The 19,226-nt window shown below is 45.6% G+C and overlaps 1 protein-coding gene across 3 annotated transcripts in view; it reads right to left on the minus strand.

The window, feature by feature from the left end:
• Positions 1 to 19,226, minus strand: part of adcy1a (adenylate cyclase 1a) — an 85,746-nt gene that overhangs the window by 56,810 nt on the left and 9,710 nt on the right. For all 3 annotated transcript variants that reach the window (XM_070554342.1, XM_070554341.1, XM_054752011.2), the window contains exon 3: positions 7,704 to 7,822. In XM_070554342.1, the coding sequence (XP_070410443.1) occupies positions 7,704 to 7,822 (119 nt within the window). The remainder of the gene's footprint in view (positions 1 to 7,703; positions 7,823 to 19,226) is intronic.

Raw genomic sequence — 19,226 nt, forward strand, 5'->3', positions numbered from 1 at the left:
CTTCCTCACACCAACTGGACTGCAGCTCGGAGAGACAATAAAAAATAAACAATAGCATTCTCTCCTCCAAGGTCCTTCACAGAGGAACTCTTTTAAATGAACTCCTTTATTCCCAGACGAAAGAAGATTTTATAATTATAAACAATGAAATGTTCATTGATATGTGCTTAATGATATATGCTTAGCATGTTTATCGGATGAGGTCATCACCATTTGCACTCATACAAGACAGAGTAAGGTTAAGTTAATGCATGACACATTGTTAACCTTTTACCCGGATTCAGAGTGTCCAGATCTGAGATTCTTGGTAACATCTCTCAAACTTGTCAGCCCCTGACTGGCTGGCCAAATCCATAACATCAATCTATTAAAACTAGGGGTGCTCCGATTGATCGGCCACAGATAATTATCAGCCGATTTTCCTGCAAAAGTGTGTGATCTGTGATCGCCGATCACTGCCTTTCATTTCCGATCTGGCACTGGCGCTTACTCTTCCCGGCCGGTAGTTCACCCTTCCGCTTCTGCCCGCTTAGTGCGCATGCGCGTGGCGGCAAACCTGCAAAGACAAACATGTCTGCCGTGTGGAACTTCTTTACGGTGTGCGAGAGTGATATTAAGTTTGCGTCTTGCAACACTTGCAACGAAAACATACCCCGCGGAGGAAGCACTTCAAAAAAATTCAACACAACGAATTTGATCCGACATTTAAAGACTAAACACTTGGCGGAGCACGGTGAGTTTTTGAGGCTCACCGCAGACAATGAAAAGAAGCCTGCTAATGCAGCCACAGTCAGACGGCAGCTAACGCAGCCGACGCTTGCAAACACTCGCCCATTTGAGCGTGACAGTCAAAAGGCTAAGCAAATTACCCGTAAAATCATCGAGTTTATTGGACTTGACGACCAGCCTTTTTCAGTTGTGGAAGACGCCAGATTCCGCCAACTACTAACCCACTTGGAACCTCGCTACATGCTACAGGGACGTAAATATTTCGCCGACGTAGCCCTTCCAGAGCTCCACCAGACAGTGTATTCTTTCATCGAGGGACTCCTTAAAGAAAGCGTCTCATCCTCTGTGAGTTTCACAAGTGACATTTGGAGCTCAGATGTCAGTTCTGTGTCAATGCTGAGCTTAACAGCTCACTGGATGTATCTGAATGTATCCTTGGTTACTTAATTTGATTTAGGCGGTGATGTGAGATACTGACTTTTTTTGCACTATTTGTAGCCTAAAGAGAGCCTTAATGTTTTTAATTTCTTATAAATTGTTACTAACATTACATAATTTGAAGTGAAGTAAAACCATGTTTTTTTCTGAATTAATATGTAACACATGCATTAGAACTCACCATAGCTAAATGAACAATTTACAGCCAATCTATGTAATTGGTATTGGTAATCAGCTGATCGGCCATGATCGGCCTCCTGGCTGATCGTATCGGTGATCGGCAGATTAAAACCTGATCGGAGCATCCCTAATTAAAACTAGTTGTGCTGGTTTTTCCCTCGGTAGAGTTGGAACAGTTCAACAGTTCGAGGGTTCCGCAGCGAGCTTCAGACCGGCCATCTTTAGCACCTCTTTAACCAGCAAGGAGTTTGACACGTCGTCAAACTCTTTTTAAACCTTTTTCGCACCTGCGAAGCTGAGAACAACAAGATAGTACCTGCAGAACAAAGCTAACGCAAACTCCTTCAGAGTTATTTTTAAGATGCTCGGTTTCATCTATCATTGTGACCCGGAGCTCCCTCTTGGCTTCCCTCATGTTTCCTCCTAGTCACTCCCTTGTAGTTCCTATTTGTTTGCATTAGTCCTCCTCACCCCGCTAGTCATTAGTTCTTAGCCCTTAGTTTCTAGGTTTAGTTATTTAGTGTTTTATAGGTTATGGTTTATCTTGCCCTCTGCTTGTTCCTTCCCCATTTAGATTATTGATGGGGTTCTATTTTGCCTTGGCCCCCAAAATGCCTTGAAACGGCCCTGGGTGTGTGACCGAGTTTTGACGGTGATCTGAATTGTATCAGATGTATAAATACTACGTGTGTGTAACTTATTGCTTTATACAGGTAAAAACGTGTCGTGGAGATAAATCTACCTATATTTTACTTTTCAACACTTAGTTTTGTTTTCTTGTTTTTATTTAACTATTTCCTGTCCTGTCTGTCTCTCTTCTTCCTGCATCTCCTCTAAACTCTCCAGAAAAACTGCTGCCTGGATTTTCACTTTTTCACCTCATCAGTTACTTCTGAGCAGATCAAAGGGATCTCCTGACCGCAAAGCGGAGAGCGCGTTTCGGTGCTGCGTCAGTGAGGTGACATCACCGCAGCACAGGTGATGAGCTCCGCAGTAGCAGAGCGCTTCAGGCACAAATAAGACAGAAAGGAGAGAACATGAGCGGACATGAACGATCGTGTGTTAATTATAGTTTTTGGGTTGCGCCACTTTGAGAATGGACCGTGCGCTGGACGCAGCAGCCTGGAGCGCTCCAACGATCAGCTCTCTGTGCCGCTCTTTGTGCTCTCCGCTCAAAAGAATACCCGGTACGCTGAGAGTCCATAAATGATGTAAAATAGATAGAAACGTTTTTTTTTTCCCGGCTCTCCCTGGATGTGTAGGATATCCAGCTCCCCCATAATTCGATCCCTGCTCCTGGATGAAAAATCGGACATTTTCATCAATACAAGACCCCCCAGTCCGGACACCCCGGACAGAGAGTGAAAAGTGGACTTGAGCGGGTAAAAGAGGACGTACGGTCACCCTAGATTATGGTTAGGGTAGGTTTAGGGTGAGGGTTATTTTTTGTGATTGGGCTGTTTCCACTTGCAGCTGGGTGCAAAAGAAACAGATCTCGAGGGGGGAACACATATCGACGTAACACCGGCAAGCGAAGAAACAAAAACAGCATTTCTGATGTTTTAGACTGAGCTAAATATGTGACGTTCCTCTGATGCACTGTTAGATGAAGGAAAACATCTCTGCAAAGTGAATTAACTGGTTTTGTTCACTCCTGCAAAAGTGTAAACAGATTTGTTTCAGGAATGATTCCAGGAAACACCCTCAGCCATACAGTACAGGAGTTCTGGTGAGGATGGACATGGAAGGAGCTGAGGCTGGAGCTCCGGGTGCACGAGGAGGGCCTTGTTCCTCCTCCGTGACCGTCGCTGGGCTCGCTTTAGTTGCTCTGGAGCCTGATGTATGCAAAGCTGGCATCACGACGGCTGCTCAGCAGAAGAGCTCTGTTGTGTGGTTTTTCTTTGAATGGTGCTTTGCTGCAGGTCATGCTGATGTGAGACGGGTGAGGATGGGGTGAGGGTGAGCGTGTGTGTGCGAGAGTGAAGCTAAATCTCTAATTTCCCTCTTGGATTAATAAAGTATCTTTGAATTTGAATTGAAATGTGTGTGATCAAACGTTCTCAGGGCTGCATCAAAGGAGGTGGGTGATCACGGGGGGTGTCAGGCCCCCGCACGGCTACATTAAGATGATTTCATTTTTTTCCCACACCGTGTGTGTGTGTGTGTGTGTGTGTGTGTGTGTGTGTGTGTGTGTGTGTCCAGCAGCTCCCTGGAGACGAGCCAGAGCTGTTTCAGGTAGCGTGATATTTGACCAGCGCCGCCGGTCAACTAAGAGTTTCCTCCAAAACTCATCAAACCGACGGCCGGTGAGCAAAAAAAAAAAAAAAAAAAAAAACTCCAGTGGGAAGTGGAGGACCGGCTCTTGACTGGAGAGCTGTTGATGTGCTACCAGGCACTCGACTCATACACAACGCAGCAGTAATGCACCTCTCCTCTTCTCTTTACCGCCTCACTGGGGTGTAATCAGCTCAGAGTCGGGCAGCTTCTCACACTCACTCATGTCCTGCTTTGCTTCTGAATCAGCAGATGCCTCAAAGAGGGAGAAAAAACTAAACATCCCAGGAAAACAAGTTTGTGTTTTTGTTGCTGAGATTACTCGCGCTCATGTTCTAAACTACTACACCTCTACAAAGAATTCTGGATCATTCTGGCTCCAACATCTTTCAGAATGGTGAGGGGCATCGAAGAGAGTGGCAGATTACAGCCAGACATGAACTCAGCCAATATTAGTCTCTTGTTAAAACCAGGCAAAGACCCTGCATTTCCTACCAGCTAGCGCCCAATTTCTCTTATTAATGTTGATCTCAAAATAATTTGTAAAGCCCTGGCAAAATGATTAGAGAAGGTAACCCCCTTCATAATAGACCCTGACCAAACTGGTTTCATTAAGGGTAGACAGTCATCCACAAACTCACGTAGATTACTTAATTTGATAGATTTCTCTTACAGTAGAAACATAGAAACTAGTATATTATCTCTAGATGCAGAAAAGGCTTTTGATAGAGTTAACTGGAAGTTCTTATTTGCAACTTTACATAAATTTGGCTTTGGGAACTTCTTCATAAACTGGCTACAAACATTATACAGTTCACCAACAGCACGTGTCAGGACAAACGACCAAATATCAGCTAGCTTCTGTCTTCAGAGGGGGACCAGGCAGGGATGCCCACTCTCCCCCTCACTGTTTGCTATCTTTAGCGAACCACTAGCAGCCGCAATTAAGCAAACAACAGATATTAAAGGGATAGAGTGTAATAAAATAGAACATAAGATCAGTCTTCATGCAGATGATGTTTTACTCTTTCTCCAGAATTCTCAATCCTCTCTCTCCCACTCAATAGAACTGATAAACTCTTTCTTTTTCAAGAGTTTCAGATTACTCTATAAACTGGTTAAAATCCACAGTTCTACCAATTAATTTCTCATTTGTCAATTTGCTTAATACACAATTGGAGACAGGGAATGTCACATACCTGGGAATTAATGTCCCTCCCAAGTTAGCAGATATAACCAAACTAAATCCCACTTTTAAAGAAAGTGGAAGAGGATCTTACAAGATGGAAATCCTTACCGATATCACTCATGGGGAGAGTTGCTACAATTAAAATGATGGTCTTACCCAGAATAAATTACTTATTCTCGATGATCCCAAACAAACCACCAGCTGACTGACTGCCTGAATGACTGACTGACAGCCTGCCTGACTGACTGCCTGATCGACTGATTGACTGACGACTGACTGACATCCTGCCTGACTCACAGCCTGACTGACTGACTGACTGACTGACTGACTGACTGACTCACGACTGACTGACTAACTGACTGACTGACTGATTGACTGACTCACAGCCTGACTGACTAACTGCCAGACCGCCTGCCTGACTGACTGACTGACTGACTGACTCACGACTGACTGACTGACTGACTGACTGACTGATTGACTGACTGACTGACTCGCGACTGACTGACTGACTGACTGACTGACTGACATCCTGCCTGACTGATTGCCTTACTCACAGCCTGACTGACTAACTGCCTGACTGCCTGCCTGACTGACTGACTGACTGACTGATTGCCTGACTCACAGCCTGACTGACTAACTGCCAGACTGCCTGCCTGACTGACTGACTGACTGACTGACTGATTGACTGACTGACTGACTCGCGACTGACTGACTGACTGACTGACTGACTGACTGACTGACTGACTGACATCCTGCCTGACTGATTGCCTTACTCACAGCCTGACTGACTAACTGCCTGACTGCCTGCCTAACTGACTGACTGACTGACTGACTGCCAGACTGCCTGCCTGACTGACTGACTGACTGACTGATTGCCTGACTCACAGCCTGACTGACTAACTGCCAGACTGCCTGCCTGACTGACTGACTGACTGACTCACGACTGACTGACTGACTGACTCACGACTGACTGACTGACTGACTGACTGACTCGCGACTGACTGACTGACTGACTGACTGCCTGATTGACTGATTGACTGACTGACTGACTGACATCCTGCCTGACTGATTGCCTGACTCACAGCCTGACTGACTAACTGCCTGACTGCCTGCCTGACTAACTGACTGACTGACTGACTGACTGACTCACGACTGACTGACTGACTGACTTACTGACTGACTGCCTGACTGATTGCCTGACTCACAGCCTGACTGACTAACTGCCTGACTGACTAACTGCCAGACTGCCTGCCTGACTGACCCCCAAATTCCACTACCTCCGCTCCGCTCCGACACGAACGCCGGAGCAAAATCGGTCCCGTTGTAGTCAATCAGAGCAATTCCACTACTGCGGCCGTGCTCCGGCAGTGCGGCGCCGTGCGCCGCCCTCTGTTCCGGCGTCCGGCAAAAATAGAATCGATCCTATTTTCGCCGGACGCCAGAGCACCTCCGCAGTAAATGGACAGAAATCACAACTGCCCAACAGGAAAAGGAGCAAGCACAACTTTCGTTTTTCACAATAAATCGATAAACAAAATGCATTTTTGTTTCATATGCACAGGTTTAACAACTTTAAACAACTATCAATGGCGGCTGAACTTTAAATGCACAAAAGTAAGCCAGAAATACAGTTTTCACTATCAAAGTAGTCACACTTTGTTGATCCAAACACTGCGGATCTCTCAACACAAATGACGGGCAGATTAAACAGTTCATGCCGATGCTTCTCCCACACAACGGGTGTTTGGATCTAAACTTCCGCGTTTATTGCTCGGACTGTATCGCAAGATCTCGAAAATCCCACGCATGCTTGTTTGCCCACCTCAGGTCTCCGCACCGGAGCAGAGCCATTGTAGAGCGGGTACCAGTAAAAATTGAGTTCGGAAGCGAGCGGCTGCGGAAGGCGGGGGCGGACCGGAGCGGAGCGGAGGTAGTGGAATTTGGGGGTGACTGACTGACTGACTGACTGACTCGCGACTGACTGACTGACTGACTGACTCACGACTGACTGACTGACTGACTGACTGACTCACGACTGACTGACTGACTGACTGACTCGCGACTGACTGACTGACTGACTGACTGACTGACTGACTGACTGACTGACTGACTCACGACTGACTGACTGACTGACTGACTGACTCACGACTGACTGACTGACTCGCGACTGACTGACTGACTGACTGACTGACTGACTGACTCACGACTGACTGACTGACTGACTGACTGACTGACTCACGACTGACTGACTGACTGACTGACTCGCGACTGACTGACTGACTGACTGACTCGCGACTGACTGACTGACTGACTGACTGACTGACTGACTGACTCACGACTGACTGACTGACTGACTGACTCGCGACTGACTGACTGACTGACTGACTGACTGACTCACGACTGACTGACTGCCTGAGTGACTGACTGACTGCCTGAGTGACTGAATTATTTTATTAAACATTAAAACAATATCAGACTGATTACCAGAGGTTTCCTGTCTTTGCTTTGCTGATTCCTGATCAAACTGATGTAACTCCTCCAGGTCGGAGGAGACATCGAGATATTTTCCTCAGTAACGTTCACCAGTTCCTGACTCACTGTTTCGACCTGCTGCTGGTTTGGAGACATTATTGATTTATTTTATGGTTTTTGGTCCCATGGAAACAGCAGCAAACTGAAAGAGACAATAACATGTTTCAGAACAATAAAACCAAGCCTTCTAAACTTGGATGTGTTTTTTTCTGCTTATGGGGGCGGCTGCACTCCCTCCACCTCTAACCGTTTCCCTTAACGACCCGTCTGGATTCTTCTTCGTCTATTTATGACCATTACGTCACACCTGGATCAAATCACTCCCCTCACACCTCCAACAGTTGTCATGACACCCCCATACCTGACATTGTCATGGCGCTGGATGTAGATCTTGTGAAAAATCCTCTCAGGCGGCTTCAGGAAGTCCTCCTTCATCTCCATGGCAACATTTCTGGGGAGCAGGCTCATTAGTAGACGCTCCTGAGGAGGGAGAGGTGGACAGAGGAGGAGGCGGTGTTAGGACTTTAAACTCCAGTCAGCCTGGATGTGACCACGTTAGAGTCACTGCTTCTCACTGTAAACATCAAAATGTGGAGAAGAAACATAAAACTTCAGACCCTCAGCAGAGAAGGACCTGCTCCCACCTCCTCATCTTTTGTTTTGCATGTGTGTAAAGTTAAACTTCTTCCAGTTCAGGTGCAGAATCACCCATGAGTAAGGCAGGGAAAATGTTTTAGCTTTGGTTTTGTTGAATTGAATCGAATTGAATTTAATGGAATTCTTTATTGTCATTATGCATACACATAACAAAATTTGGTTGGTAGCTCTCAGCTTAAAGGGCACTAAGACCACAAATAGAATGATAAAAACATGAAGAGTAAAACAAAAAAAGAACAATACATAACCTTCCCTTTAGGGAGCCATACACACACTAGTAAAATGAGTAAAAATGCTGAATAATTTAAACGATATAAAAGATAAATGTTGCGCAGACTGACATTCTGATCGTACTGATCGACATGTTGATTGATATTATTGCACCACTTGTTATTGCACATAGAAGACTCAAGTGTGAACAGGACAATGGCAGCATGGCAAAATAGGATCATTGTAAATTACAACCTAGGGAAGAAGCTGTTCCTCAGTCTGGTGGTTGCAGCCTTGATATTCCTGTAACGTTTCCTGGATGGTAGCGGCATAAACAGTTTGTGACCTGGATGGAAGGAATCAGCAGCAATTGTAGTCCAATACTGAGTCCAGATCTGGTAGTGGGCTCCCCACGATCCACTGAGCAGTTTTCACCACCCTGGCCAGGTCTTCTTTGTTCTGACGGTACAGCTCCCATACCACACCATCATACTGAGTGATAGGATGCTCTCAATCATGGCTCTGTAGAAGTTCTTTAGCAGCTGGGGGGACAGACCGGCTCCCTTCAGTTTCCTAAGGAAGAAGAGTCTTTGTTGGGCCTTCTTTACCAGAAAGGAAGTGTTCAGTGACTGTAAAAAAGCAAAAGTTAAACTTCTTCCAGTTCAGATGCAGAATCACCCATGAGGAGGGCAGGGAAACTGTTTTAGCTTTGGTTTTGTTTGTGGTTTTAGAGAAGAAAGTGTATTAACCACTGGATGGATTTTAGTGAAACTTTAGAGCTGCAGTTTATTTCCTTAGGGACAGCAGTAGCTCAGGAGGTAGAGCGGGTTGTGCAGTTATCAGAAGGTTGCAGGTTTGATCCCAGCTCCCGTCGGGCAAGGCTGCTGTTGTGTCCTTGGAAAGGGGGAACCCTAGGTTCCACCCTCATCCGCTAGGTGCTGGCAGCAGAAGAGAGCAAATCCTCATTCACTCTCATGTTAAAAATTCAAGTTTCAGAGCAGAGATAAGCATGTTTACAGCCTGGTTCAAACCCCATTTTAGGTTTAATAGATCTAGTTTACATCCATTATAACTCTGAGGGGATGAATTCTTTTGTAAGTCTTCAGTTTAGCTCGTTCACTGCCAATGACGACTAAAGTCGTCATTTGCGGGTTTTTTTTTTTTTACTGTGTGGGCGTCGGACGAGCCCCCGCACCATGAGAACAAACATCTCAGCTTCAAAGCCGATCTTCATCCGCGTACGTCACATGTCACGTGATCAGCTGCTGCTGTAAAAAAAAAGTGAGGCGCGAACCGGAAAAGCTTCTGCCGATCACAATTCAACAACGGATTATGAAAGAACGGATGACGCTGGAAACACGTGGATTCTTCCTGATGTAAGAGGTGAGTCTCCGCTTTGTTTTGGTTGTTTTGGCGTCGACATCATCCTTGCACGCAACTTTCTGTCACTCTTTAAAAAACGGTAAAAACGCTGAAAAACGCTGGCAGCGACGGGCTTTTCTGATCAGGAAACGGCCGGCCATGAATGAGTTAAGTGGAATTAAATGCTTAAAAATCTGAAAAATTATTGAGCATCAGAGCTGCGTGACTTCAGAGTTAGCTCCGAAGAAAGGCCTCAGCCTCTCCCTCACGTTAATAGATGTTCGGCCATTTCGACTCTCTGAACTTTAGTCGTGTCCTCGTGTGTTCGTGTTTGGATGTTAATCATGGAATTATTTGGACAAAGAGGGCAAGCTGTGGTTGTTGACTGCTCTAACAGATCATCCAAGTATTTTCTGCTTCTTTTCATCAGTAAGAAAAATGACATTTCTGTACTTTATTCCGCTGGTTGAGTGGGGAAATGCTGTCATTTAACTGCTTGGTCAAACATGTTAGTGGGGCTGCATAAGAAACTTGAGCGGGTGCCCAGCTTCCGTCACCTGCCCAGGAAGAGTTGCTAGAGCAATCGGCTGGCTGTTCCCGTTTCTCGTGTAGCAGGGACAGGCGGACGTAGGACTGTAGTCATGCTGGTTACTTGTGGATCTCTGAGGGAGACCACAGCTCTTTAAGTTGACGCTGCTTCACTTTTGAGTCTCTCAACTGCATTTTTCTGACTAATAGTTTGCTGGTTGAGTGTCGACACAGCACCAGTAGCTAAGTCGAAACTCCCATCCGGCCGGGAGCGCGACACAGAGCTGAGTCGATGCTCTCAGAGCCGGGACCATGGACAACGGTGAACTCACAGATTTTTAACGGCGGTGGACCAGCAAGCCCGATATCCTCAATCAGCTTACCTAATTATGATTTTGTTACTAAGCAGGCCGGAGTTGCCTTCACTTTGCAAGCGCTCTACCGCGTTTTTCTTACTACAACTTACTTACTTTCTGCTATAAACACAAAGAAAAACTCTGTTAGCATGTAGATAATGTCCCGTGGGCTGATGTAAAAAGCTATGCGCCAGACTACGATGGTGGCGGACTGAGTCCATAATAAATATCCACAGGCGACCAGCCAACACATTCTCACACCCAAAGCGTCAAAATATGACGCGTGTGACCAAGCCTCAATATATGATGGTTCGGGATGCCCCAGCGCGTCAGGAGACGACGATCAGGGACACAACAGCTGCGTTTTCATGTGCCTAATTTCCTCAATCCGATTGAAATCTTGGTTGATCGGAATTTCCGAATCTCTGTTCACATGGACACGAACTGAAATGATCCGATCATGCCGTGCGTACATATGCACCAAGCATTTAATCCGATTAAATAGGTTGAGCATGCGCAGAGTTGCCTTTCACGAAAGAAAAATTGTAAACAAACGCCATGAAACGAAAAGAAAAATGTAAAAACAGAAATAACTATTCTTCCTGCTTTCCTGATCCATTTATTCAATTTAATATTTTTATTTAGCTCATAGAAGTTACGTTTTCTTCAGTGAATAACTGCAGATATATGCTTTGCTGCATTTTATTGTTGATTAAAATAAGGGAGGGTTATGTCTGCCTCTTGATCAGCTGGTCCGCAGGTCTGAATTGACAGCTGTTGCGCTGCGCTGCGGCACAGAGCGGGGGTGGGGGTGGGGGGTGGGGTTAGGCTCATGTTTTATTACTGAGCTCTGTTGTGGCTTATTATTAATAACATGTGACGATCAGCTGAAACTGTTGAGAAAAATCTGTTCAAACAAAATAACAGAAGATGTTCAGAAAGTTTAGAAGCCTGTGTTCATCATTAACGAACCGCATCTCAGGTCATCTGCGTTTACGTGCTTTTAACGAACACGGACTTTACTGTCGTCCAGAGTATTTAACCGAGGACGTTTTCCTACCCAACATTAGCCTCCAATCAGGTCTGTAAAACCCAGATTATCCTGTGTTCTTTACAAGCGTGTCTCCATCACCTGCTGCAGAAGCTGCTGTGTTCAAAGCTGACAGAAACGGGGATCCGTGCGCTGCAACCCCCACGATAAACCTGCGTATTTCCAGTAAAGATTTGAACATCTTTGTCGAATGATTTGTGCAATAATCAGATTTTTATTTTACTTCCACAAAATGCAAGTTCTGAATTAAATATTACTGAAACGGGACGGCTTGTTGTCGGATTTAAAAGCCGCCGCTTGTTAATTACACCGTCATTTTTGAAGTCAGGCAGTCCAAATGACAGTGGAGAGGCCCGCTGGCTGTTGCACACATGCGCAGTGGGCATTGTTTTACCCCAACAATCCGAATGGCTGTGCACATGCACGTCAATCGGAATGAAGAACGGAATAAACCACCTCTCTCAATCGGATTGAAATTTCAATCCGATCGGGCCGAATCGGATCAGAATATTCTGATTGACATGTTTACATGCAGAATTTTCAATCTGAATGGGCATTCAATCCGATTAAATATGCGCATGTAAACGTGGCTAGTGATGACGCACCGTCCCAGAGCGCCGGTGGTAAGGTCACAGTTACTGACCTTAAGGTTAGGATTGGGGTGAGGGGAAGGTTAAATAGTCGAATAATGTTCGTGTGACCGCGGGTGTCAAACACTGATGCCAGCGTAGCCACGTGTCCCTGCGTGTCCCTGATCGTCGTCTCCTGACGCGCTGAGGCGTCCCGATTCGTCATACATTGAGGCTTGGTCACACGTGTCATATTTTGATGCTTTGGGTGTGAGAATGTGTTGGCCCAGCATGGCTACAGCCTCGCATGAAAGCCAGTCAGCTGCGCGGGTGGGCTACCCCACAGCCCCGGAGTCCCTTTTTAGCTTCTTGTGTTAGCTAAAGGAAAGAAAACAATTTTTATCTATCACCTCTCAAGATAAAAATCACAAGGCGCTTCACAAAAATAAAATAAAATTTAAAGTATAAAAAAAACACTAAGTTAGCTAGTAGTCACATTTGTTCATTTGCTCCAACCCTGTTCCAAATGTAACCGCCCCACCCTCAGCTCAGATGGTCTGGGTGTGAAGAAGTGTGACACGGTCAAAATGGCGGTTGTGGGAACCTCCAATTGGAAATCAAAAATGTATAATTCGAGGCTATTGTAACATCATGGAAGTGGTTACTTTTACTGAAAGATCAAGAAGAGGCGATATTCCACATAAATATGAATGTTCAATCTTATTGGTCTTTGAATATTTGATTTAATACGAACTTTGCAGATGCAGCACCAATCCACCTGTCCATTTTGCACTCCGGCTTTCCCTCACTCACGAACGAGACCCCAGCTGATGCTAAATAAAACAACTTCATATGAATAAACTGCTGGAATAAAACTAATACTAATTTCTAAAGCTTACGGTTTGATCCAGCTGTCGACTCTGACACAAGGTTGACTCATTCTGCAGGAACTCCGAGTGCAGTCGTCACAGATCAGCTGTTTTATTTGTGAAGAGGTTTTTGTTGCAGCAGCATGGAGGGTGCTTGAAATTCTCTCAGGACGGTTGTGAATGCACAATGATTCATCTGAATAGCTGTTGAGGGGCTGGGCTACGCTTCCATTCACAAAAACTGTCAACAGGAAAAACAAGGAAACCAGAGAGCAGAGCGCGTCGCTCACGTGTGGAGAAGTCTGGTCCAGACACGTGTCAAACCCGTCGTTCATGGCAGACAGAGGGGTAAATAAAAGGGTTCGTTGCTTCTGTTCCGGTTTTCAGACACTTTTCTAGAGAGGAACAACAGCATTGAAATTATTACAGTTATGCTGCATCTCCATACAAGGATCCAGATGTTACAGGGGCAGCTGTTTGATGTCCATCGGTTTTCACCTGATCACAAAAGGCAGCCCTAACCTCGCCACAATAAAGTGAAGATTGAAGACGCACACGAAGCCTCCACAGCCAGGATGTGTTACGCACCTTGTGGATTATTTGCATAATTGTTGTTGTATAAACTTAAAGAAGCAATGTTTTACCTTTAATTTCTGTAAATATCCATCAAGGTGTTGTTGAAAATGATTTGAATTACGTCCAGTTGTTCTAAAGTACACAGGGCGTGGGTCTAGCGTCTTTCCAGGACGCCATATTAGACGCCATGTTTCTTTCTGGCCATCTTGGGGTCCTGCGCCTGTTGATGATGTCACACCAGATGATTGGCTAGATGTACCACTACAACGTAACCACACTCAAGCCCTAAGACAAAGCTTTCAGGTCTGGCCATGCTCAGCAACACAGCTCTGCCAGATCAGATTATGGAGGGTCATCAGAGAGGCCAAGGTGGCTTACGAGAAAAAGATTGAGAGCCTGCACCCACAACGTGCATGGCATACGGCACACTACACATCAGACCAGCACCAGCTCACCATCCAACAACATCGCCAGACTGGCTGAGAAGCTCAACAGTTTCTTTGGTCACCATGAGGTGATGGCTGCTTGAACCGTGACTCCAGCTCCAACAACAACGAGCAACAGCCAAGTGCTCATCCTGCAGAACGCTGAGGTACAGCGTACACTCAGGTGAGTTAACACGAGGAAAGCAGCTGGTCCAGACGACATTCCGGGAAGGATGCTACGCGACTGTGCAGCAAAACTGGATCAGGTCTTCACAGTTCCGGTGCTGTCCCCACCTGTCTAACCCTCCACATAGTACCGATTAGGGATGAGTGAGTACATTACTATCTGTATCTGTTCAACCATCTAAGTGATCTGTATCTGTACTCGGAGTGGGCGGGGCCTAAACCGGAACTGTGCATGGTTTCGTCGGAAGTAGGTGGGGCTTCAATCGGTACATTGTTTCAAGGATGAAACTAACACGGATTGGTCAGAAGTTCTTTTATGTTTTGTTTATTTGAGAACTAATTACAGAGCAGCCTCAGAATTGAGATTCAATGTGTTTTGGGCCATTCCCATCTGTACTGGGTTGGCCCGGGCCGGGTAGCCCCAGTCGGCCCCAGCCTGGCCCGGTTGATTCCACACATCCTTGTCTTAAGCCCATGTGGGCTGATTCTACCCACCAATCAGAGGCTTGCTCTAATGGAAGGTGTGAATTGCTGTCAGCAGTGGGTGTGTTGGCCCTGGTCGGCCTGAAGCAGACCCCCTCGAGAAGAGGGCTGAGAATGAGCCTTGGTTGGCCCGGAAAAATACCAGGCCACCCAGATATGTAAACAACCTACACTACCCGGCCCGGGCCGACCCGGTACAGATGGGAATGGGGCTTTTGATCACCGAAATGCCACATTGTTTAGAACAATCACAATCATTTTGCTCCCCTGGTTTGTTTTAGCCCTCTGGTGTTTTACCATTGTAAAGGAACTTATGTAGAACAGGATTTTTAACAAACTAACATGAACATTGTCGTGATTTGGCGCTATATAAATAAACTTGAATTGAATAAAATATTTAAGTGCATGAATAAATACAACTGAACTCATGCAGTAGGAAATATGAACCACTAGAACAAGACACAGCTATTTAATTTTTTTATTTTATTTTATGATCAAACTGATTTGCTTTCTAACATTCTTGGCATTTTTCCCACCCAAATTTAAACAAAACAACATGTGTGTGTGTGTGTGTGTGTGTGTGTGTGTGTGTGTGTGTGTGTGTGTGTGTGTGTGTGTGTGTGTGTGTGTGTGTGGGACAGCAGTTGTGGGCCGTTTGTTGGTTTTGTGTGTAGACGGGGCGGGCACTCTGTGTGACTGGCCAATCACAGAGCAGAAAGACCCAATGTTACCCAATGATGTCTAAAATGCTTTATCCGTACCGAATACTCGCCTGAAACGCCCCCCAACTGGACCCCCACCCTACAGAACCAACAGATCAACAGATGAGGCTATTTCTACCACCCTCCACATGGTTCTGGTACACCTGGAACAGCCAGGTACATACAAGGCTGCTATTTGTGAACTACAGCTCTGTACTCAACAACATCCTCCCCAGCAGACTATTCTACAAGATGTCTGACTTTGGCCTCGAGCGAAACATCTGCCTCTGGATACAAGAGTTTCTAACAAACCGACCACAGTCGGTTCAGTTAGGCCTCCACCATTCCTCCTCTCCGTCACTCAGCACAGGAGTCCCACAAGGCTGTGTGCGTGCGTGTGTGCGTGTGTGTGTGTGAAACAGAGAGAGAGAGAGCATGTATGTGACTTCTTTTTTAGCCATGTTACTTTAACTTATATTTTACTACCTCCTTACATGAGCTGCCTTTCATGAGCGCAGTCAATGTAGCTGTAAACGTGTGCGATGACAATAAAAAGATCTTGAGTGTCGAACATTCAAAAACATTTAGATAGTAAGAAACATGAATTTGAGAACAAAACTGCTAAACTCTTCCCAAACCCTATGTGAAAGAACAGAATCGAGAAAGCAATACATTTTGGCCAAGTGGTATTGCCGTAGCAAGACGACATCTTTGGCAGACACGGGACCCCGAGCAGATTGGAGAACTACACCAAAAAACTACAATCATCATTGCGTTCTCTTGATGGGATTAACTGAAGGACCATCAAAGTCTGAGGAGTCTTCTGGAGATCTGGGAGCTTGAGGGTTCTGCAGTATCTTAGCTGTTCCTAGAACTGCTCTTTTCTGGACTGGGATGTCTGATGTTGTTCCTGGGATCTGCTTTAGCCACTCCTCCAGTTTGGGGCCTACTGCCCTGGGTGCCTCGATGACCACGGGCACCACCGATGTCTTCACTCTCCAGGCTTTCTCCAATTCTTCTCTGAGGCCCCGGTGCTTCTCTAGTTTCTCGTGCTCCTTTTTCCTGATGTTTCCATCACTTGGTATCGCCACATCAACCACAACAGCTGTCCTCTGTTGTCTGTCAACTGTTGCCGATGCTTTCACAGAGGTCTGTGAAAGGTGTTTACAACAGAATGTATTATTTTCATAATTATTTCTACAGTTTGCTGATTGGGCTGCATGTTGGGGCAGCTGGTAGCATGGTGGCACGGCGTTAGCGTGAACTCTTCATGCATGCATGTGCTTTCTCTGGTTTCCTCACACAGACTGAAAACATGCAGGTTACTGGAGACTCTAAATCATCCCTAGATGTCAGTGTAAGTCTGGTTGTGTGTCCCTGTGATGGACCGGACACCTGTCCAGGGTGTCCACTAGGGCTGGGTGATATGACGATTTTAGACAGTTTTACGATCTACCCATGTGACGGTCTGTCATTTTTGAGAGACCGTTTTATCACGATTCACAGCTCTGCTGTCGAATTTCTGCCTCTGAATGAAAAGGGAACTTACCCCAGGCGAATGACACGCCTTTGTTTGACCCTTAACCAATCAGAGTGAGTCATAGTAATATATTAGTGCCCTGCTTGTTTTCACCTGTGTGTGAACAAACATGGCTTCGGCCGCGGCCGAGAGCGACAACGAGGTTTTCGTTCCGAAGAGGAACGCCTCGTCCGTTATATGGAACTGGTTTGGTTTTTCACCAGATGACAAAGAGCAGCGAAACGTCATTTACAAGGAGAGCGTCAAGGCAAGTGATGGCAACACCACAAACTTGTTTAATCACTTGAAAAGAAGGCATCCCAAACAATACAATGAGAGCCAGCTGGCAGCTAAAGCTAAAAAGCCTGCAGCTGCAGCGGCTAGTGCTTCTTCCAGGCAGCAAACGCTAACAGAAACACTCACAAAACTCACTCCTTACGACAGAGACAGCAGACGACGGAACAGCGCGACAGATGCAGTGACGTACCACTTGGTTAAAGATTTGTGTCCCGTGCGAACAGTAGGAGCGGGATTTAAGAAAATGATAAAAACATTGGATCCGCGCTTTTCAGCCGCAAGTATTTTTCGAACACCGCCATTCCACGCATGTACGCTGAATGCAAAGTGAGCGTTGCAGAAAATATTCAGAATGCGCAGTTATTTGCTACCACAAGCGATCTCTGGTCCAGCCGCACATCAGAGCCGTATTTGAGCTTAACTATCCACTACATGAGCAACTGGGAGCTACATAGTATTTTGAACAAGTTAATGTTTGCACAATACGTTTGCAATTGACATGTTTGCACTTTAAATATGTTTACGATTTTAATTTATGTTAAGTTACTTGAAAAACGAGAAAAACTGATTTTTGTAATTGTTTCTCTCAGGGCTTTTATCATCTCTGGTGTGAGTTTAAAATATAAGTGTGTTAGCACTGTGCTGATTATCCCTAATATGAATAAATGTTTATTTATTCAATGTTTCTCTTCTTTAATACGCAATTGAAGTTATGCTATTCATGGATAAAAAATCGTGATAAAATCGAAATCGTGATAAAATATTGGAAAAATGGTGATATTCTATTTTTGCCATATCGCCCAGCCCTAGTGTTCACTGCATCCACCTGAAGACTGCTGGAGTTAGACACCAGCGCCATGTGAAGATGCTTATTCCACTTGTCATTTGGTGAAAAAGTTTGCTCTTTCTCTCAGAACCTCGTCTTGTCCTGACTCCTTCAAGACCCAGTTCTGATCTCCTCAGTTCTCGCCCTCCTCAGTCCCAATCGGTCCCAATCCAGCCTCATAACTCCAATTCCAGCCTTCATCCCCCTCACTCCACCAGCCAGACTCCAGCTCCCACAATGCACATCACCGGACTTCCGATCCACATGACATTTCCCGGGCAAATTTCAGGAAGTGTAAATCACAATCAGGGCTCAGTCATCAGGAACCTTGTCCGGAGTAATCCGACCATTCAGTTTATGTTTTCTGACCAGACCAACGGATTCATTCAGCCTGTCGCCTTCCTGTAAATCTGTTCCTTTATTCCGGAACCACAGCACGCTCTCGTCTCCTTTCTACCTGCACGCCGCGATTCCTTTATTAACTGTTCAAATCCAGTGCCAGTCACTCATCGCTTGGATCATAACACCACGCCACATCCAATCTCATGCTTCTGTCTGCTCAGTCCCAGCCAGATACTGACAGCAATAACATTTTAAGGTGGTATGACTGATTCCATTCCCTTCAATTCCATTTATTTGATCAAGCACATTTAAAAACAGCACGTGAGCTGACCAAAGTGCTGTACAGGGGTATAAACCTATAAGGTTAAACGGATAATATAAAAGAATAAAACAGCTAGAGCATAGCGCAAAGAACCGAACAAGAGAAGTCAATAAAATCAGTAAAAGAACTGTGTAAACAAACCTAGATAAAATAGCTAGGTAGTAAAAGCAAGGGAATAAAAGTAAGTCTTTAAGTGAGACTTAAAAAACCCCAGTGGAGGAGGAGAGTCTGATATTCAGCGGGAGATCATTCCAGAGTTTCGGAGCACGGACAGAAAAAGCTCGTTCACCACGGGGTTTGCAGCGTGGACGGGGAATCTGTAGTAGGTGTAGGTCACCTGAACGGAGAGTCCTGCCCGGCACACAAGGAGTGAGTAACTCGGATATGTAAGGTGGTGCTATGCCATTCAGCGCCTTAAAAACAAACAATAAAATTTTAAACCGTACACGGTAGTGCACAGGAAGCCAGTGAAGTCTTGCTAAAATTGGAGTGATGTGCTGCCGACGGCCAGTATTCGTCATAAATCTTGCTGTTGCATTCTAATGACCTTCTGACCCACAGTGATGCAGGGGACTGTTCTGTTCTGGTCCTGCTGGACCTGACTG

The sequence above is a fragment of the Nothobranchius furzeri genome, chromosome 8 (genome assembly GCF_043380555.1).
Source record: "Nothobranchius furzeri strain GRZ-AD chromosome 8, NfurGRZ-RIMD1, whole genome shotgun sequence".
NCBI lineage: Eukaryota > Metazoa > Chordata > Actinopteri > Cyprinodontiformes > Nothobranchiidae > Nothobranchius > Nothobranchius furzeri.